This window comes from Scyliorhinus canicula, chromosome 6 (genome assembly GCF_902713615.1).
Source record: "Scyliorhinus canicula chromosome 6, sScyCan1.1, whole genome shotgun sequence".
In the NCBI taxonomy this organism is placed as follows: Eukaryota; Metazoa; Chordata; class Chondrichthyes; order Carcharhiniformes; family Scyliorhinidae; genus Scyliorhinus; species Scyliorhinus canicula.
Genome location: NC_052151.1, coordinates 7,857,355 through 7,879,677, shown reverse-complemented (window position 1 = coordinate 7,879,677; position 22,323 = coordinate 7,857,355). Strand labels below are relative to the sequence as shown.

General features: G+C 46.5%; 1 protein-coding gene across 1 annotated transcript in view; it reads right to left on the bottom strand.

Annotated features, from left to right (window-relative positions):
• Positions 1–22,323, bottom strand: part of LOC119966923 (dynein heavy chain 8, axonemal-like) — a 1,786,259-nt gene that overhangs the window by 1,535,266 nt on the left and 228,670 nt on the right. Inside the window, exon 7 of the mRNA XM_038798881.1 lies at positions 9,198–9,358. Coding sequence (XP_038654809.1) covers positions 9,198–9,358 — 161 coding nt within the window. The remainder of the gene's footprint in view (positions 1–9,197; positions 9,359–22,323) is intronic.

The following is a 22,323-nucleotide window of genomic DNA, read 5'->3' as shown; positions in this document are numbered from 1 at the left end:
TGGTCTTGGCTGTCTCTGTACTGGTCTGCAAATAGAATGGTGATGGTAACTGGAGATATCTGCAGCCTGTAGATTGAGGAGGGCGGGGAGTGTCATCTTGGTAGGTGAGTCTATAGATAGGGTGAGTATAGGAGCATGTGGGGCTTGGGCACATGACAGGCGATGGGCTTGGCAGTGGGAAGGATTGCCCACAACAACTATGGCATTCAGTGTTCTTTAGGGCGTGAAGGAAACCAGCTATTTCTGATAGGTAAAAGGATCATTGATTTAGCCATTTTGACTATGCCCAGTTCAAAATTCATTTTTAAAATGGATCTCATCATAAGACTGCAAACACAACTTCAGATTACAAAAGCGTATAGCTTACAATAATAAAGTATGGATCTGAAACATTTGCAGTCTAACTGGATGCAAATTAAACAATTCTACTGAAGTCAAAATGAGCACCATATTTAACATGAATCTACCATTGTTCAAAATGTGACTAGTATAGCAGTCAGCAAATACCAGACCCGACACTAAGTGTAAGTTTACATTCCAATACACAGAAAACACCCAAAGATGCAACATAGTCATGTTGCACATTGATGATTGACAACTAACCATCCAATCAAATGCATTTGAGACTCATCCAAGCCAATCAGCACATTACAAGGGTAGGAACAGATGGATTCAGATTGATAACATTTTCCTTAAAGGTGCGGGCAGCCATTTTCCATTCTGGGATCACTCTATACTATATGCTTGACTAGCTACTATCTTATTTCGTATTTTCATATTTCCACTCTGACTCTAAAGTCTGCGCAAGCTGTTTTACTTTGAGTAAGAAATGAAGTTTAATTATACCTCTTAAAGTCTTCTGCTGGCAGGGGCTTTATTGAGAACATTTGATTTGTAACCACAAGAAGATTTCAAACTCCCAATTATAAATCAATAGACACAATAAAGATTTCATTTTGCATCCAAGATGTGTAGTGCAAATTTCTACTGATTTAAAGTGTATAACGAGACTGCACTTAACCGCAGGGTAGATTTCATCAGGATGGCTGGAGGACAACAGGAGGAACATCAACCTTTGAATAGTGAGAACAAAGAACAATACAGCACAGGAACAGGACATTTGACTCTCCAAGCCTGAACCGGTCATGATATCAACCTTTGCCAAAACCCTCAGCACTTCCATGTGCTGTATTCCTCTATAGCCATCCTATCCATGTGTTTGTCAAGATGCCTTTTGAACACCATTAATGTATCTGCTTCCACAACCTCGGCAACGCATTCCAGGCACTCGCCACCCTCTGTGTAAAAAACCTGCCTCGCACATCCCTCTAAACTTTGCCCCATGGACCTTAAACCTATGACCCCTGGTGACTGACCCCTCCACCCTGGGAAAGAGTGCCTGCCATCCACTCTATCCATGCCCCTCAATCTTGTAGACCTCTATCAGGTCACCCCTCAATCTCCGTCTTTCTAATGAAAACAATCAGACTCTATTCAGCCTTTCCACACCCTCCAGACCAGGCAACGTCCTGGTAAACCTCCTCTGCACCCTCTCCACAGTCTCCACATCCTTGTGGTAGTGTGGCAATATTCCAAGTGCCAAGGTTCTATACTGTAGCATGAATTGCCAGTTTTAATACTCGATGCCCCATCCAATGAGGGCAAGCATTCCGTATGCTTTCTTGACTACCTTGTCCACTTGTGCTGCCACCTTCACCAAGAAAACCTTGTAAAAGGCTTTGGTGAAGTCCATGTAAATAACATCCACTGCTTTCCCCTCATCAATCATCTTTGTCACCGCATCAAAAAACTCGATCAAGTTAGTGGGGCACGACCTCAACTTCACAAAACCATGCTGTCTATCGCTTATGAGTCAATTTGTTCCCAAAAAGGTATAAAACCTGTCCCTGAGAATTCTCATTCTCTCCAATAATTTACATGGCACCAACATGAGGCACACCGGCCTATGGTTTCCAGAATTATCCCTGCCACCTTTCTTAAACAGGTAGCAGAGTTGATTGGAAAAGGCGCCGAGCAGGGAAGACAGTGGAACAGCAATGGCAGGAGTTTTGAGGGGTTATTCAGGAAGCACAACAGAAATTCATCTCAAGAAGGAGGAAACATGCTAAGAGGAGGACAAGCTATCCATGGCTGACGAGGGAAGTTAAGGAGAGCATAAAAGCTGAAGAAAAAGCAGACAAAGTGGTGAAGTTTAGTAGGAAGCCAGAGGATTGGGAAGGCTTTAAAAATGAGCAGAGAACAACTAAAAAAACAATAAGGGGGGAGAAGATGAAGTATGAGTCCAAGCTAGCTAGTAATCTAAAGGAAGATAGGAAGAGTTTTTTCAATATATAAAAGGTTAGAGAGTGTAAAAATAGACATTGGACCAGTGGAAAATGTGGCTGGAAAAGTAATAACGGAAAACAAAGAAATGGCAGATGAACTGAATATTTACTTTGCATCGGTTTTCATAGTGGAAGACACCAGTGGGATGCCAGAGCTCCAGGAGAACCAGGGAGCAGAGGTGAGTGCAGTGACCATTACAAAGGAGAAGGTTCTGGGGAAACTGAAAGATCTGAAGGTGATAGATCACCTGGACCGGATGGACTACACCCAAGGTTTTTAAAAGAGATAGCTCAGGAGATTATGGAGGCATTGGTGGTCATCTTTTTGGAATTACTGGAGGCAGAAAGGGTCCCAGAGGATTGGAAAGCAGCTAATGTAACACCCCTGTTTAAGAAGGGAGGGAAGCAGAAGACTTGAAATTATAGGCTGGTTCACCTGACTTCGGTCATTGGTAAGATTTTAGAATCGATTATTAAAGATGAGATCGCAGAGTACTTGGAAGTGTAAGATAAAATAGGACTGAATCTGCACAGCTTCGTGAAGGGGAGATCCTGTCTCACAAATCTGTTACAGTTCTTTGAGGAAGTAACAAGGAAGTTAGACAAAGGAGTACCAATGGACGTGATTTATTTAGATTTCAAGAAAGCCTTTGACAAAGTGCCGCATTGGATTGGATTGGATTGGATTTGTTTATTGTCACGTGTACCAAGGTACAGCTCAACAGATCATTCAGTACATGGAAGAAAAGGGAATTAAACACAATTCAAGAAAATACATAATAGGGCAACACAAGATATACAATGTAACGACATAAGCACTGGCATCGGATGAAGCATACAGGGTGTAGTGTTAATGAGGTCAGTCAATAAACAAGAGTGTCATTTAGGAGTCTGGTGACAGTGGGGAAGAAGCTGTTTTTGAGTCTGTTCGTGCGTGTTCTCAGACTTCTGTATCTCCTGCCCGATGGAAGAAGTTGGAAAAGTGAGTAAGCCGGGTGGGAGGGATCCTTGATTATGCTGCCCGCTTTCCCCCGGCAGCGGGAGGTGTAGATGGAGTCCATGGATGGGAGGCAGGTTTGTGTGATGGACTGGGGGGCATTCACGACCCTCTGAAGTTCCTTGCGGTCCTGGGCCGAGCAGTTGCCATACCAGGCTGTGATGCAGCCCGATAGGATGCTTTCTATAGTGCATCTGTAAAAGTTGGTAAGGGTTAATGTGGACATGCCGAATTTCCTTAGTTTCCTGAGGAAGTATAGGCGCTGTTGTGCTTTCTTGGTGATAGCGTCGCCGTGAGTGGACCAGGATAGATTTTTGGTGATGTGCAACCCTAGGAATTTGAAACTGATAACCATCTCCACCTCGGCCCCGTTGATGCTGACAGGGGTGTGTACAGTACTTTGCTTCCTGACTTAGATGACCAGCTATTTAGTTTTGCTGGCATTGAGGGAGAGATTGTTGTTGTTACACCACTCCACTAGGTTCTCTATCTCCCTCCTGTATTCTGACTCGTCGTTATTCGAGATCCGGACCTCTATGGTCGTATCGTCAGCAAACTTGTAGATGGAGTTGGAACCAAGTTTTACCACGCAGTCGTGTGTGTACAGGGAGTAGAGTAGGGGGTTAAGTACGCCGCCTTGCAGGGCACCGGTATTGAGGACTATTGTGGAGGAGGTGTTGGTGTTCATTCTTACTGATTGTGGTCTGTTGGTCAGAAAATTGAGGATCCAATTGCAGAGTGGAGAGCCTAGTCCTAGGTTTTGGAGCTTTGGTATGAGCTTGGCTGGGATTATGGTGTTGAAGGCGGAGCTGTAGTCAATAAATAGGAGTCTGATGTAGGAGTCCTTGTTTTCGAGATGCTCTAGGGATGCATGTAGGGCCAGGGAAATGGCGTCTGATGTGGACCGGTTGCAACGGTATGCGAATTGAAGTGGGTCAAGGCGTTCCGGGAGTATGGAGGTGATGCGCTTCATGATCAGCCTCTCGAAGCACTTCATTACAACTGACGTCAGGGCCACCGGGTGGTAGTCATTGAGGCACGTTGCCTGGTTCTTCTTTGGTACCGGTATGATGGTGGTCTTCTTGAAGCAGGTGGGGACCTCGGAGTGGAGTAGGGACAGGTTAAAGATGTCTGTGAATACCTCTGCCAGCTGGTCTGCGCAGGCTCTGAGTGCACGACCAGGGATCCCGTCCGGGCCCCTCGCCTTCCGTGGGTTCACTTTCAGGAAGGCCGATCTGACTTCGGATGCTGTGATGGTGGGTATGGGTAAGTTATGGGCTGCTGGGGCACTCAACAGCAGATTGCTGGTTACCTGCTCGAACCGAGCATAGAATGCATTAAGTTCATCGGGGAGGGGTGCGCTGCTGCCAGAGATACTGCTCGGCTTCGCTTTGTAGCCCGTTATGTTGTTTAGTCCTTGCCACAACCGCCGAGAGTCTGTCTGTGACTCTAGCTTAGTTTGATATTCTCTCTTGGCATCTCGATGGAGACTGTTAAATAAGTTAAGAGCCCATGGTGTGAAGGGTAAGATTATGGCATGGATAGAGGATTGGCTGATTTCAGAAGGCAGATAGTGGAGATAAAGGGGTCTTTTTCAGTATGGCAGCCGGTAACTAGTGGTGTGCCTCAAGGGTCGGTGCTGGGACCACAACTTTTCACAATATACATTAATGATCTGGAAGAAGGAATTGAAGGCACTGTTGCAAAGTTTGCAGATGACACAAAGATCTGTAGATGGGCAAGTAGTATTGAGAAAGCAAGGAGGCTGCAGAACGACTTGGACAAACTAGGAGAGTGGGCAATGAAGTGGCAAATGAAATACAATGTGGAAAAGTGTGAGGTTATGCACTTTGGAAGGAGTCATTTAGGGATAGACTATTTTCTAAATGGGGAAATGCTTTGGAAAGCAGAAGCATAAAGAGACTTAGGAGTCCTTATTCATGATTCTCTAAAGGTTAATGTGCAGGTTCAGTCGGCAGTTAAGAAGGCAAATGCAATGTTAGCATTTATGTCAAGAGGGCGAGAATACTAGACCAAGGATGTACTTCTGAGGCTGTATAAGGCTCTGGTCATACCCCATTTGGAGCATTGTGAGCAGGTTTGGGCCCCATATCTAAGGAAGGATGTGCTGGCCTTGGAAGGGATCCAGAGGAGGTTCACAAGAATGATCCCTGGAATGAAGAACTTGTCATATGAGGAACGTTCAAGGATTCTGGGTCTGTAATCGTTGGAGTTTAGAAGGATGAGAGGGGTCTTGTTGAAACTTACAAGATACTGCGAGGCCTGGATAGAGTGGACGTGGAGAGGATGTTTCCACTTGTGGGAAAAATGAGAGGGCACCATCTCAGACTAAAGGGACAATCCTTTAAAACACAGATGAGGAGGAATTTCTTCAGCCAGAGGGTGGTGAATCTGTGGAACTCTTTGCCACAGAAGGCTGTAGAGGCTAAATCACTGAGTGTCTTTAAGACAGAGATGGAGAGGTTTTTGATCAATAAAGGGATCAGGGGTTACGGGGAGAAGGCAGGAGAATGGGGATGAGAAAAATATCAGCCATGATTGAATAGCGGAGCAGACTCAATGGGCCAAGTGGCATAATTCTGCTCCTATGTATTATGCTCTAGGTGCAAGGTATATAACTGGCACATGGACAGTGAAAGATTGAATATCGAATTCTAACTGGAAGTAAAAGTGACAATGTACCACAGCAACGTTGATCGCTTAAAACTAAAGAAACACTGAACTTATTCGCTGAAATAGTGCAATGCTGGGATAAAAGGAGCACCTTTTTGGATGTATGCTCACTTGTTGGTGCAGGAGTCAGGTTAATTCAAAAATAGGAAGAATATCTTTGCAAGAAAGCAACTGGAAGCCAAAGCATTCATTAGTACTGTTAAGAGGATAGACAATTCAGTGGCTTCACATTACAATCGCTGCATTGAGAGAGTAATACCTAGGAACAAACAACAAAGAAAAGTACAGCACAGGGACAGGCCTTTCGGCCCTCCAAGCCTGTGCCGACCATGCTGCCCGTCTAAACTAAAATCTTCCACACTTCCTGGGTCTGTATCCCTCTATTCCCATCCTATTCATGTATTTGTCAAGATGCCCCTTAAATGTCACTATCGTCCCTGCTTCCACCTCCTTCAGCAGCGAGTTCCAGGCACCCATTACCCTCTGTGTAAAAAAACTTGCCTCGTACATCTCTAAACCTTCCCCCTCGCACCTTAAACCTATGCCCCTGAGTAATTGACCCCTCTACCCTGGGGAAAAAGCCTCTGACTATCCACTCTGTCTATGCCCCTCATAATTTTGTAGACCTCTATCAGGTCGCCCCTCAACCTCCATCGTTCCAGTGAGAACAAACCAAGTTTATTCAACCGCTCCTCATAGCTCATGCCCTCCATACCAGCCAACACCTGGTAAATCTCTTCTGCACCCCCTCTAAAGCCTTCACATCCTTCTGGTAGTGTAGCGACCAGAATTGAACACTATACTCCAAATGTGGCCTCACTAAGGTTCTGTACAGCTGCAACATGACTTGCCAATTCTTATACTCCTAGCCCTGGCCAATGAAGGCAAGCATGCTGTATGCCTTCTTGACTACCTTCTCCACCTGTGTTGCCCTTTTAGATGACCTGTGTACCTGTACACCTAGATCTCTCTGACTTTCAATAGAGGGTTCTACCATTCACCGTATATTCCCTACCTGCATTAGACCTTCCAAAATGCATTACCTCACATTTGTCTGGATTAAACTCCATCTGCCATCTCTCCGCCAAGTCTCCAAACGATCTAAATCCTGCTGTATCCTTTGACAGGCGTCATCGCTATCTGCAATTCCACCAACCTTTGTGTCGTCTGCAAACTTACTAATCAGACCAGTTACATTTTACTCCAAATCATTTATATATACTACAAACAGCAAAGGTCCCAGCACTGATCCCTGCGGAACACCACTAGTCACAGCCCTCCAATTAGAAAAGCACCCTTCCATTGCTACTCTCTGCCTTCTATGACCTAGCCACTTCTGTATCCACCTTGACAGCTCGCCCCTGATCCCGTGTGACTTCACCTTTTGTACCATGAGGGACCTTGTCAAAGATCTTACTGAAGTCCATATGAACTACATCCACTGCCCTACCTGCAATCATGTAAACTTTGCGAATGCAGGCAATAGTGAAGGAGGTGCAGCTACATCATACAAGGTATTCCATCAATGAAGGTCATTCACGTGTTCACATAAATGCCACCCATTATTGGACGAAGGGCAATTCATTAACTCATTAACTATTAATAATTGATTGGTCCTTCGCATGCCATATCAGAGATTGGATCACAGAGCTATTTGGGTCACTCATTAACCTGGTGTTGTAAGACTTCTTACTGTGCTCACCCCAGTCCAACGCCGGCATCTCCATATTAAAAGGGGAGAGCAGCCTCTGGGACTGTGGTGGCATTTATATAGACTTCCATAGGGTGTTTGATACACTGCTACACAACAGACCTGTCAGCAAAGTCATAACTCAGAATAAAAGGGACAGTGGAAGCTTGCTAAGTGGCAGGAAACAGAGCACTGATTCGCGGATGCTTTTTGTGCTGGAGCAAGATTGTCAGTGGAGCTCCCCAGCAGTCAGTGTTACAGCTCCTGGTATATATTAATGACTGAGACATTGATGTACAGGACACAATTTCAAATGTTGTGAATCATATAAAAACAGTCTGAAATGTTTTAAGCTGTTAGGAGGCAACTGTGGGCAAATCAATTTCTAAAAAGGTGCAACGTCTAGACATGAAGCGTGTCCCCTCAGTGGACGATGATTTCTCCACTGAGCGGCATGGTAGCACAGTGGGTAACACTGTTGCTTCACAGCTCCAGGGTCCCAGGTTCGAATCTCGGCTTGGGTCACTGTCTGTGTAAGTCTGCACATTCTCCCCATGGCTGCCTGGGTTTCCTCCGGGTGCTCCGGTTTCTTCCCACAAGTCTCGAAAGGCGTGCTGTTAGGTAATTTGGAATTCTGAATTCTCCCTCTGTGACCCGAAAAGGCGCCAGAATGTGGCGACTAAGGGATTTTCAGAGTAACTTCATTTCAGTGTTAATGTAAGCTTGCTTGTGACAATAATGATTATTATTATTATTCACCTTACACTCAACAAATGAAGAATCTATCGATTAGTTTCAAAGATAAGAATTTTCTGAATAAACAAAATCTCTGCAAGATGTTAATAAAATCCTCACGTGCGTGGCATGGTGGCACAGTGGTTAGCACTGCTGCTGATGGCGCTGAGGACCCGCGTTCGATCCCTGTCCCAGATCACATTCTCCCCATGTCTGTGTGGGTCTCACCTCCACAACCCAAAGATGTGCAGGGTAGGTGAAAATGAAAAATGAAAATCGCTTATTGTCACGAGTAGGCTTCAATGAAGTTACTGTGAAAAGTCCCTAGTCGCCACATTCCGGCGCCTATTCGGGTCACAGAGGGAGAATTCAGAATGTCCAAATTACCTAACAGCACGCCTTTCGAGACTTGTGGGAGGAAACCGGAGCACCCGGAGGAAACCCAGGCAGCCATGGGGAGAACGTGCAGACTCACACAGACAGTAACCCAAGCCGGGAATCGAACCTGGGACCCTAGAGCTGTGAAGCAACAGTGTTACCCACTGTGCTACCATGCCGCCCAGTGGAGAAATCATCGTCCACTGAGGGGACACACTTCATGTCTAGACGTTGCACCTTTTTAAAAATTGATTTGGTGGATTGGCTACGCGAAATTGCCCCTTAATTGGAAAAAAGAACTTGGTACTTTAAATTTATTTTTTTAAATCCTCATGTATTGAAACTTTGAAACACAAACCTGTTCAAGTTGATTGTGCCATGTCAGAAGTAAATTTTCAAGCTGTAAAATCATTTCTGGGTTGGATGCTGCAGCTGTCACTTGCTCAAATGAGCGCAGCTGGGAAAGATCAACTGTTTCACTCTTCAGCACTACAGCTTTTTCAAGACTTGTTTGTGCACCTAAAGAAAGTAACATGCAATAAAACAAGGAAAGTGGCACTGAAATAGTAAGATTTTTATGTTTTTTTTAAATTTAGCACTGTTTTTTAATTACATTTTTACTTGCATATGCAAACAGGAATTCCATGCAACCCATAAAAGTAATAACCACTTACAACAAATAAATCATGATGTGGAGATGCCGGCGTTAGACTGGGGTGAGCACAGTAAGAATTCTTACAACACCAGGTTAAAGTCCAACAGGTTTGTTTCAAACGCTAGATTTCGGTGCACTGCTTCTTCCTCAGGTGAATAGAGAGGTATGTTCCAGAAACATTTATAAAGACAAAGTCAAAGATGCCAGACAATGCTTGGAATGCGAGCATTTGCAGGTAATCAAATCTTTACAGATCCAGAAATAGGGGTAACCCCAGGTTAAAGAGGTGCGAATTGTCTCAAGCCAGGACAGTTGGTAGGATTTTGCAAGTTTCTGCTCGGCAATTCACGTGTCCTGAAGGCCGCATTGGAGAACGCTTACCCAGAGATCAGAGGCTGAATGCCCTTGACTGCTGAAGTGTTCCCCGACTGGAAGGGAACATTCCTGCCTGGTGATTGTCGTGCAATGCCCGTTCATTCGTTGTCGCAGCGTCTGCATGGTCTCGCCAATGTACCATGCTTCAGGACATCCTTTCCTGCAGCGTATGAGGTAGACAACATTGGCCGAGTCGCACGAGTATGGACCGCGTACCTGCTGGGTGGTGTTCTCATGTGTAATGGTGGTATTCATGTCGATGATCTGGCATGTCTTGCAGAGATTGCCCTGGCAGGGTTGTGTGATGTCGTGGTCACTGTTCTGAAGACTGGGTAGTTTGCTGCAAACAGTGGTTTGTTTGAGGTTGCGCGGTTGTTTGAAGGCAAGTAGTGGGGGTGTGGGGATGACCTTGGCAAGATGTTCATCTTCATCGATGATGTGTTGAAGGCTGCGAAGAAGATGTCGTAGTTTCTCCGCTCCAGGAAAGTACTGGACGACGAAGGGTACTCTGTCAGTTGTGTCCCATGTTTGTCTTCTGAGGAGGTCGGTGCAGTTTTTTGCTGTGGCGCGTTGGAACTGTCGATCGATGAGTCGAGCGCCATACCCCGTTCGTACGAGGGCACCTTTCAGCATCTGTAGATGTCTGTTACACTCCTCCTCGTCTGAGCAGATCCTGTGTATATGGAGGGCTTGTCCACAGGGGATGGCTTCTTTAATATGTTTGGGGTGAAAGCTGGAGAAGTGGAGCATCGTGAGGTTATCTGTGGGCTTGCGGTAAAGCGAAGTGTTGAGGTGACCGTCCTTGATGGAGATAAGTGTGTCCAAGAATGCAACTGATTTTGCAGAGTAGTCCATAGTGAGTCTGATGGTGGGATGGAACTTATTGATCTCATCGTGTAGTCTTTTCAGTGATTCTTCGCTGTGGATCCAAAGGAAAAAAATGTAATCGATGTATCTGGTGTATAACGTCGGTTAAAGGTCCTGTGCGGTGAGGAAGTCTTGTTCAAACTTGTGCATGAAGATGTTGGCATATTGAGGTGCGAATTTGGTCCCCATGGCTGTTCCATGCGTTGGATGAAGAATTTGTTGTCGAAGGTGAAGACGTTGTGATCTAGAATGAAGCGGATGAGTTGCAGAATTGCGTCTGGAGATTGGCAGTTGTCGGTGTTGAGAGCTGAGGCTGTTGCAGCAATGCCGTCGTCATGGGGGATGCTGGTGTAGAGTGCCGAGACGTCCATTCTAACGAGAAATGTTCCTGGTTCAACTGGTCCATGGGTGCTGAGTTTCTGTAGGAAGTCCGTCGTGTCGTGACAGAAGCTGGGTGTACCTTGTACGATGGGTTTCAAGATGCTCACGATGTAGCCAGAGAGGTTCTCATACAGGGTCCCATTGCCTGAAACGATAGGACGGCCTGGTGTGTTGGCCTTGTGTATTTTCGGGAGGCAGTAGAGATTCCAATGTGGGGATTACGTGGGATGAGAGCACGTAGGGTGCTCTGAAGGTCTGGATCCAAGGTCTTGATCAGTCTGTTGAGTTGGCGGATGTGGTCCTTGGTTGGATCTGCGGATAACTGTCTATAGTATTCCTGGTTGATGAGTTGTCGGTATACTTCTTTGCAGTAGTCCGTTCTGTTCAGTATGATGGTGGCCCCTCCTTTGTCTGCTGGTTTGGTGATGATGTTGTGGTTGGTCTTGAGAGCGCGGATGGCGTTGCGTTTTGCTTGGGTGACGTTCGGGGCTGTCTTGTGAATGAGACTGATGAATCTGGCATTGACACGACTCCTGACGGCTTGACCATACATGTTGAGTCTAGGGCAGTGGACTTCCGAAGGGGTCCAATTCGGCTCTTTCCTTTTCGGTTGCCGCACCGTAGATCTCTCGGTCTGCTGTTCCGGTTCATTGGTTGTCTCCTTGGGTTCGCTGTCAGTCTCTTGGGGTCTGTGAAAGAATTCCCGGAGCCTCATTCGCCTGATGAATTCCTCTGTGTCTGCCGCGAGACTGATGGGGTCCATTTTGGTGATGGTGCAGAAACTGAGCCCTCTGCTGAGGACTTTGATTCCGTCTGGTTGAAGGGTGTAGTCCGACAAGTTGACAATAGATTTCCCTGTATTGTTTTCTACTGTGGTACTGGGGGAGGCTTGGTTGCTGCTGGTGGTGATGCCGAGTTTCTCAAGCTTCCTGTTCTTGGTGTGCATATAGGTGGCATAGTATCGTTGTCTCATTTGTTTGGCGGTGTTCCGCAGCTGGTCTGCTGTGTCCTGAGCGCAAGTTGAGAATATGGCCTCTTTCTTGGTTTCCAGGTTGCGTCGACTGCTGTAGAGCTGGTGTACGAGGTGGTTGAGGAGTGTGTGAGAAGTGCGGCGACAGAATCTTTTGCGTAGTCTGTGTGTAGGTCGACTTGAGTGGGATTGTGATCTGTAGCCCTTTCAGTATCTTGTCTGCTTTCTTGCATCTTTGTAGAAACTTAATGTCAGTGTTTATATGCGCGATCTTCCTGGCGATCCTCTCCACTTTGAGCTGGCAGTTTGCGGTGTCAATGGTAGCCATGAAATGGAGATGCCGGCGTTGGACTGGGGTGAGCACAGTAAGAAGTCTTACAACACCAGGTTAAAGTCCAACAGGTTTGTTTCAAACACTAGCTTTCAGAGCACTGCTCCTTCCACAGGTGAATGAAGAGATATGTTCCAGAAACATATATATAGACAAAGTGAAAGATGCCAGACAATGCTTGGAATGCGAGCATTTGCGGGTAATCAAATCTTTACAGATCCAGATAGGGGTAACCCTAAAGAGGTGTGAATTGTCTCAATACAGGACAGTTGGTAGGATTTTGCAAGTCCAGGCCAGATGGCGGGGGGTTAATGTAATGCGACATGAATCCAAGATCCCGGTTGAGGCCGCACTTATGCGTGCGGAACTTGGCTCGAAGATTCTGCTCGGCAATTCTGCGTTGTCATGTGTCCTGAAGGCTGCCTTGGTGAACGCTTACCCAGAGATCAGAGGCTGAATGCTCTTGACTGCTGAAGTGTTCCCCGACTGGAAGGGAACATTCCTGCCTGATGATTGTCGCGCGATGCCCGTTCATTCGTTGTCGCAGCGTCTGCATGGTCTCGCCAATGTCCCACGCTTCGGGACATCCTTTCCTGCAGCGTATGAGGTAGACAACATTGGCCGAGTCACACGAGTATGTACCGCGTACCTGGTGGATGGTGTTCTCATGTGTAATGGTGGTATCCATGTCGATGATCTGGCACGTCTTGCAGAGATTGCCCAGGCAGTGTTGTGTGGTGTCGTGGTCACTGTTCTGAAGGCGGGGTAGTTTGCTGCAAACAATGGTTTGTTTGAGGTTGCGCGGTTGTTTGAAGGCAGGTAGTGTGGGTGTGGGGATGGCCTTGGCAAGATGTTCATCTTCATCGATGATGTGTTGAAGGCTGCGAAGAAGATGTCGTAGTTTCTCCGCTCCAGGAAAGTACTGGACGACGAAGGGTACTCTGTCAGTTGTGTCCCATGTTTGTCTTCTGAGGAGGTCGGTGCGGTTTCTGGCTTCATTTAAGAAGCTACCAACTGATCCGTCGTCAACTGAACTGACGGGGCCGGACTCTGCGCACCTGACTTTTCCACACTCGATATCTGATCCTCACTCGCCACCAACATCTGATTGCTCCTTTTCCAATTTTTTCTGGGCCGCAGCTCCATAAACTAGGGTTCCCCGTTTCTGTTCCCGCTTCTACACCTTTACTTTACAAAATTCCTGCAACAATCCGGCGTAAAAGCCACAGAAAGACCACCATGAGCCGGAGCTGCCAAATGTGCGACCTTTCACTCCATGGCCGCCACCGGATATCCCAGGCCACTTCCACGCCTGACGTACCATCTGGGGATCCAGCAAAATCATTTTTGTGCATTCACATCTCGGGCGGGATTCTCCGGCTCTGAGACCTTGGGCTGGATTCTCTGATTATGAGGCTAAGTGCCGACGGCGGCGTGAGAACTATGGCATTTTACGGCAGAAAAAATGGCGGAACAGCTGCACCAATTCAGCTACTTTGAATGGACTAGCACCTTCACCACATGGAAGGCAATCAATTCCATGGAAAATGGTGCCGGATTCGCTGGGTTCGTGATTGGCACACATGAGGCTCACACGCCGCAGCTGCACTTAAATGGTCCTTCCCCCACACACACCGTCCCAGTCAACAAGATGGCTGGAAGGAGAGCAGCACCACGGTTCAGGGATGCTGAGCTGGACACCATCATGGACGCCATGGAGGAGAGAAGAATGACCCTGACCCCGGCTTGGGAGGAAGGCCGGAAGGCACCGCCGTTCACCATGCCTGGGCGCAGGTGGCAGGGGTGGTCAGCGCAGTGCGCAACATCGTTCGGACTGGCATGCAATGCCGAAAGAAACATCATGACCTCCTCAGAGCGGCCAGCGTGAGTCGGCTGCTCCGTGCCCCTGGCACTAACCCCGCTCACCCCCACACACCCGTAACCTGGCCCTTCTCCCCAGGGGACGGCCTGCCCACATGCCAGCACCCATGTCAACCACCGTGGCTGGGTGCTCTGGCCACTGAGGCCATCATCTACCCAATCCCTCAGTTGCGTGCGTCGGACCGTCTGAAGGTTTTTTGTTTGTGTTTCACTCCCATCCACCCCAGCACACAACCACTGGGGCGGGGGAAGACCAAAGGGGTACCACCATACCTGAAACCGCTCACCATGCCCGATCAGAGGGCACCCCCCTCAACCCCTCCCCTCCCGCATGCCCCCGGCCCGCTGTCTAATCAGACTGGTTTAGCACAGGGCTAAAGAGCTGGCTTTGAAAGCAGACCAAGGCAGGCCAGCAGCACGGTTCAATTCCCGTACCAGCCTCACCAAACAGGTGTCGGAATGTGGCGACTCGGGGCTATTCACAGTAACTTCATTTGAAGCCTACTTGTGACAATAAACAATTTTCATTTCATTACATGTTCTCTTGTGTCTTTCAGGACTTACCGGAGTTTGGGCAAGTCCAACTGGAGTCCCCTGACCTCAGTCATTGCCAGAGCCAGTGCCCCCCAGAATGCTGAGCACTGGCGGAGAGGGCAGCCCGAATTCCGGATCTCCACCTGAGACTCTGGGCTCAGGCCGGAGGATGACACTGACTTTCCGTCACATCTGTCTCTGACACCCTCCACCATCCCAGAGACTATCTCCTCGGTTGGGCATATTAGTGAAGAGAGGTAGAGCACGGTATGGTAGAACAGAGGTTAGCAATGTTGCTTCACAGCGCCAGGGTCCCAGGTTCGTATCCTGGCTTGGGTCACTGTACTTGCGGAGTCTGCGCGTCTTCTCGTGTCTGCGTGGGTTTCCTCCGGGTTCCTCCCATGAGTCCCGTAAGACGTGCTGTTAGGTGAATTGGACATTCTGAATTCTCCCTCCATGTACCTGGCGCTGTGAAGCCACAGTACTATCCACATGTGTAAGGTGCTGCCCATAGGAACCGGTTCTGGGGAGATAGGACCAGTACAAACTAGACGGTCTGCACCTGGGCAGGACTGGATGCAATGTCCTTGGGGGAGTGTTTGCTCATGCTGTTGGGGAGGGTTTAAACTAAGGTGGCAGGTGAATGGGAACCGATGCTGGAAGTTGGAGGGAAGTAAAGTGGGGACAGAAACAAAAGGCTGTAAGGGGAAAAGTGAAAGGCAGAGAAACCAAAATCAAAGATCAAAAAGGGCCACAGTACAGAATACAGAGACTGTGGAAAACTCAGTGAATAAATTGGTCCAGTAAAGTTAAGATATATCAAAAAAAATACAGGGAGAGTGTACAAAACATGACCGGACAGATGGTCAGAGAAAGCAGGAAGAGAGCAAGGGAGGTCGAAATGAAATTTATTTCAATGCAAGAGGCCTGACGGGCAAGGAAGATGAACTCAGGGCATGGACGGGTATATTGGACTGAGATATTATAGCTTTTACTGAAACATGGCTAAAGGAGGGGCAGGACTGGCAGCTCAATGTTCCGGGGTACAGATGCTATCAGAAAGATAGAACATGCGGCTAGAGAGAAGGGGGAGTTGCATTTTTGATCAGGGAGAATATCACGGCAGTACTGAGAGGGGATAGTCTGAGTTCCTATGTTTAAACTAATTCAGCAGGGGCATGGGAACCTGGATTGTAGTTTTGGGGTGCGAGAGATTGAGAGTAGAGAGGTCAGGAGCACAGTTTTGACTTCGCAGGAGGGCGGCAGTGTTCAGGTCTGTGGTTTGAAGTGTGTCTATTTCAATGCCAGGAGTATACGAAATAAGGTAGGGGAACTGGCAGCATGGGTTGGTACCTGGGACTTCGATGTTGTGGCCATTTCAGAGACATGGATAGAGCAGGGACAGGAATGGTTGTTGCAGGTTCCGGGGTTTAGGTGCTTTAGTAAGGTCAGAGAAGGGGGCAAAAGAGGGGGAGGTGTGGCGCTGCTAGTCAAGGACAGTATTACGGTGGTAGAAAGGATGCAAGATGGGGACTCTTCTTCCGAGGTAGTATGGGCTGAGGTTAGAAACAGGAAAGGAGAGGTCACCCTGTTGGGAGTTTTCTATAGGCCACCTAATAGTTCTAGAGATGTAGAGGAAAGGATGGCGAAGATGATTCTGGAAAAGAGCGAAAGTAACAGGGTAGTTGTTATGGGAGACTTTAACTTTCCTAATATTGACTGGAAAAGATATAGTTCGAGTACATTGGATGGGTCGTTCTTTGTACAATGTGTGCAGGAGGGTTTTCTGACACAATATGTTGACAGGCCAACAAGAGGTGAGGCCACTTTGGATTTGGTTTTGGGTAATGAACCAGGCCAGGTGTTAGATCTGGAGGTAGGTGAACACTTTGGAGACAGTGACCACAATTCGGTGACCTTTACGTTAGTGATGGAAAGGGATAAGTATACCCCGCAGAGCAAGAGTTATAGCTGGGGGAAGGGCAATTATGATGCCATTAGACATGACTTAGGATGTGTTGGTTGGAGAAGTAGGCTGCAAGGGTTGGGCACACTGGATATGTGGAACTTGTTCAAGGAACAGCTATTGCATGTTCTTGATAAGTACGTACCAGTCAGGCAGGGAGGAAGGGGTCGAGCGAGGGAACCGTGGTTTACCAAAGAAGTGGAATCTCTTGTTAAGAGGAAGAAGGAGGCCTATGTGAAGATGAGGCGTGAAGTTTCAGTTGGGGCGCTTGATAGTTACAAGGAAGCGAGGAAGGATCTAAAGAGAGAGCTGAGACGAGCAAGGAGGGGACATGAGAAGTCTTTGGCAGGTAGGATCAAGGAAAACCCAAAAGCTTTCTATAGGTATGTCAGGAATAAAAGAATGACTAGGGTAAGAGTAGGGCCAGTCAAGGACAGTGGTGGGAAGTTGTGTGTGGAGGCTGAGGAGATAAGCGAGATACTAAATGAATACTTTTCGTCAGTATTCACTCAAGAAAAAGATAATATTGAGGAGGAGAATGCTGAGACCCAGGCTATTAGAATAGATGGCATTGAGGTGCGTAGGGAAGAAGTGTTGGCAATTCTGGACAAGGTGAAAATAGATAAGTCCCCGGGGCCGGATGGGATTTATCCTAGGATTCTCTGGGAAGCCAGGGAAGAGATTGCTGAGCCTTTGGCTTTGATTTTTAGGTCATCATTGGCTACAGGAATAGTGCCAGAGGACTGGAGGATAGCAAATGTGGTCCCTTTGTTCAAGAAGGGGAGTAGAGATAACCCCGGTAACTATAGGCCGGTGAGCCTCACGTCTGTGGTGGGTAAAGTCTTGGAGAGGATTATAAAAGATACGATTTATAATCATCTAGATAGGAATAATATGATTAGGGATAGTCAGCATGGTTTTGTGAAGGGTAGGTCATGCCTCACAAACCTTATCGAGTTCTTTGAGAAGGTGACTGAACAGGTAGACGAGGGTAGAGCAGTTGATGTGGTGTATATGGATTTCAGTAAAGCGTTTGATAAGGTTCCCCATGGTCGGCTATTGCAGAAAATACGGAGGCTGGGGATTGAGGGTGATTTAGAGATGTGGATCAGAAATTGGCTAGTTGAAAGAAGACAGAGAGTGGTAGTTGATGGGAAATGTTCAGAATGGAGTTCAGTTACGAGTGGTGTACCACAAGGATCTGTTCTGGGGCCGTTGCTGTTTGTCATTTTTATAAATGACCTAGAGGAGGGCGCAGAAGGATGGGTGAGTAAATTTGCAGACGACACTAAAGTCGGTGGAGTTGTAGACAGTGCGGAAGGATGTTGCAGGTTACAGAGGGACATAGATAAGCTGCAGAGCTGGGCTGAGAGGTGGCAAATGGAGTTTAATGTGGAGAAGTGTGAGGTGATTCACTTTGGAAAGAATAACAGGAATGCGGAATATTTGGCTAATGGTAAAATTCTTGGTAGTGTGGTTGAGCAGAGGGATCTCGGTGTCCATGTACATAGATCCCTGAAAGTTGCCACCCAGGTTGATAGGGTTGTGAAGAAGGCCTATGGTGCGTTGGCCTTTATTGGTAGAGGGATTGAGTTCCGGAGCCATGAGGTCATGATGCAGCTGTACCAAACTCTGGTACGGCCGCATTTGGAGTATTGCGTACAGTTCTGGTCGCCTCATTATAGGAAGGACGTGGAAGCTTTGGAACGGGTGCAGAGGAGATTTACCAGGATGTTGCCTGGTATGGAGGGAAAATCTTATGAGGAAAGGCTGATGGACTTGAGGTTGTTTTCGTTAGAGAGAAGAAGGTTAAGAGGTGACTTAATAGAGGCATACAAAATGATCAGAGGGTTAGATAGGGTGGACAGCGAGAGCCTTCTCCCGCGGATGGAGGTGGCTAGCACGAGGGGACATAGCCTTAAATTGAGGGGTAATAGATATAGGACAGAGGTCAGAGGTGGGTTTTTTACGCAAAGAGTGGTGAGGCCGTGGAATGCCCTACCTGCAACAGTAGTGAACTCGCCAACATTGAGGGCATTTAAAAATTTATTGGATAAGCATATGGATGATAAGGGCATAGTGTAGGTTAGATGGCCTTTAGTTTTTTTTTCTCCATGTCGGTGCAACATCGAGGGCCGAAGGGCCTGTACTGCGCTGTATCGTTCTATGTTCTATGTTCTATGAGTGTTCGCCCAAAGTCTATATGGATAGAATTGAAAAATGAGAAGAGAGAGATTACTTTGATAGGATTGTACTACAGGCCCCCAAATAGTCAGCACCAAATTGCGATGCAAAAATATAAGGAGATCACAGTGACCTCAAGAAAAATAGGGTGGTAATAGTGGGGAATTTAACTTTCCCAACATTGGCTGGGTCAGCCGTAGCATTAGGGGATGGGATGCAGAGAAATGTGTTGAATGTATTCAGGAGGAATTTCTCATTCAGTATGTGGATGGCCCGACTAAAGAGGGGGTAAAGCTTGACGTCCTCTTGGGAAATAAGGAAGGGAAGGCGACAGATCACTTTGGGTCCAGTGACCATAATTCCATTAGTTTTAAGATAGCGATGGGGAATGATAGGTCTGACCCAAAAGTTCAATTCTAAATTGAGACAAGGCCAATTTTGATGGTATTAGACAGGAACTTTCAAAAATTGATTGGGGCAGTCTGTGGCAGGCAAAAGGATGGCTGGTAAGTGGGAGGATTTCAAAAGTGTCTTAACCAGGGTTCAGGGTGAGAACATTCCTTTTCGAGTGACGGGCAAGGTTGGTAGAAGTAGGGAATCCTGGATGACACAAGATATTGAGGCCCTGGTCAAAAAGAAGGAGGTGGCATATGGCATGCATAGGTAGCTGGGATCAAGTGTTTCCCTTGAAGAGTATAGGGGTTGTCGGAGAAGAGTTAAGAGAGAAATCAGGGCCAAAAGGGACATGAGATTGCTTTGGCAGATAAGGGCATACATAGAGGGCAAAAGAGTAGCAAGGGAGAGAGTAGGGCCACTTAAGGATCTGCAAGGTCATCTATGTGTGGATCCGCAAGAGATTGGGAGATCCTAAATGAATATTTCTCATCGGTATTTACTGTTGAGAAAGGCATGGATGTTAAGGAACCTGGTGAAATAAATAGTGATATCTTGAGGAGTGTACAAATTACAGACAAGGAGATGCTGGAAGGACATTGTGGGAGGCTAGGGAGGAAATTGTGGGTCCTCTGGCAGAGATATTCAAATCATCGACAGCCATGAAGACTGGAGAATAGCAAATGTTGTGGCTTTGTTCAAGAAGGGCCGAACGGATAAGCCTGGGAACTACGGACCAGTGAGCTTAATGTTTGTGGTGGTAAGTTCTTAGAAGGTATTCTGAGAGACAGGATCTACAGGCATTTAGAGAGGCAAAGACTGATTAGGGTTGTTGAGCATGGATTTGTAAGTGGAAAATCATGTCTCACGAATTTGAGTTTTTTGAAGGGGTAACCAAGAAGGCAAACGAAGGCAGTGCAGTCGACGTTGTCTACATGGGCTTTAGCAAGGCCATTGAGAAGGTAGATTGTTGCATAAGGTTAAATCTCACGGGATGCAAGGTGAGGTAGCCAATTGGATACAAAATTAGCTTGATGACAGAAGACAAAGGGTGGTTATAGAGGATTGTTTTTCAAATTGGCGGCCTGTGACCAGCGGTGTGTCTCAGGAATCAGTGCTGGGTCCACTGTTATTTGTTATTTATATTAATGATTTGGGTGAGAATTTAGGAAGCATGGTTAGTAAGTTTGCAGATGACATCTAGATTGGTGGCATAGTGGATAGTGAAGAAGATTATCTAGGATTGCAACGGGATCTTAATCAATTGGGTCAGTGGGCCGAGGAATGGAAGATGGAGTTTAATTAGGATAAATGTGAGATGATGTATTTTGGTAGATCATAAATTAGGGCAGGACTTACTTAGTTAATGGTAGGGTGTTGGGGAGAGTTATAGACCAAAGAGATATCGGAGTACAGGTTGATAGCACCTTGAAAGTGGAGTCACATGTGGACAGGGTGGTGAAGAAGATATTCGGCATGCTTGGTTTCATTGGTCAGAACAATGAATACATGAGTTGGAACTTCTTGTTGAAGTTGCACAAGACATGAGTAAGGCCACACTTGGAATACTGTGTATAGTCTGGTCACCTTATTATTGAAAGGATATTAATAATAGAAAGAGTGCTCCAAATATTTACTAGGATGTTACCAGGACTTGATAGTTTGAGTTATAAGGAGAGGCTGGACAGACTGGGACTTTTTTCCCTGGAGATTAGGAGGCTTAGGGGTGATCTTACAGAGGTCCATAAAATAATGAGGGGCATAGATAAGGTAGATAGTCAGTAACTTTTCTCAAAGGTCGGGGAATCTAAAACTAGAGGGCACAGGTTTAAGGTGAGAGAGGAGAGGTACAGAAGGGTCCAATGGAGCAATTTTTTACATGTAGGGAAGGTGAGTGTCTGGAACGAGCTGCCAGAGACAGCTCATGTACAATTTTGTCTTTTAGAAAGCATTTCAATGGTTTTTTGGGTCATATGGATATAGAGGGGTATGTGCCAGATCCAAACAATTGGGGCTAGCTTAGTGGTAAAAACTAGGTGGCATGGACCAGTTGGGTCATCGGGCCTGTTTCCATGATTCAAACCTCCATGAGTCTATATACTTATAGAAGCTTTTGGTATGCGTTTGGCATGTTTTCTGTTACTTTCCTTTCATAGCTTATCTTAGCTCTTTTGATTTTATTTTTTAGTAAACTTTGGCTGAACCTCAAAGTTTTCCCAATCCTCCAGTTTACCACCAGCATTTGCAGTATAATATGCCCTAGTTTTTGCCTTTATGTCTTCCTTGAGTTCCTGCTTTAGTCATGGAACATTTTTCTCCCTTTTACAATAATTACCACCCTCTGTGTAAAAAACGTGCCTCGCATATCTGTTTAAACTTTTCCCTATGGTCCCTAGTACTTGACTCTCCTACCCTAGGAAAGAGCATCTGACTATCCATTCTGTCCATGCCACTCATAATCTTGTAGACCTCTATCAGAACGCCTTTCAATCTCCGTCGTTCCACTGAGAACAGACCGAGTTTATCTAACCTCTCCTCATAACTAATGCCCTCCATACCAGGCAATATCCTAGTAAACCGCTTCTGTACCCTCTCCAAAGCATCCACATCCTTCTGGTAGTGTGGTGACCAGAATTGTACACAATATTCCAAATGAGGCCTAACTAAGATCCTGTACAGCTGCAACATAACTTGCCAACTTTTATATTCAATGCCCCGACTGATCAAGACCAGCATGCCTTCTTGAACACCTCATCCACATGCGTTGCCACTTTCAGAGATTGGTAGATATGCACGCACCGATCTCTCTGCCTCTCAACACTCGCAAGAGTTCTACCATTTACTGTGTAATTTCTACATACATTTAACCTTCCAAAGTGCATTACCTCACATTTGTCCAGATTAAACTCCATCTGCTATTTCTCCGCCCAAGACTCCAACCAGTTTA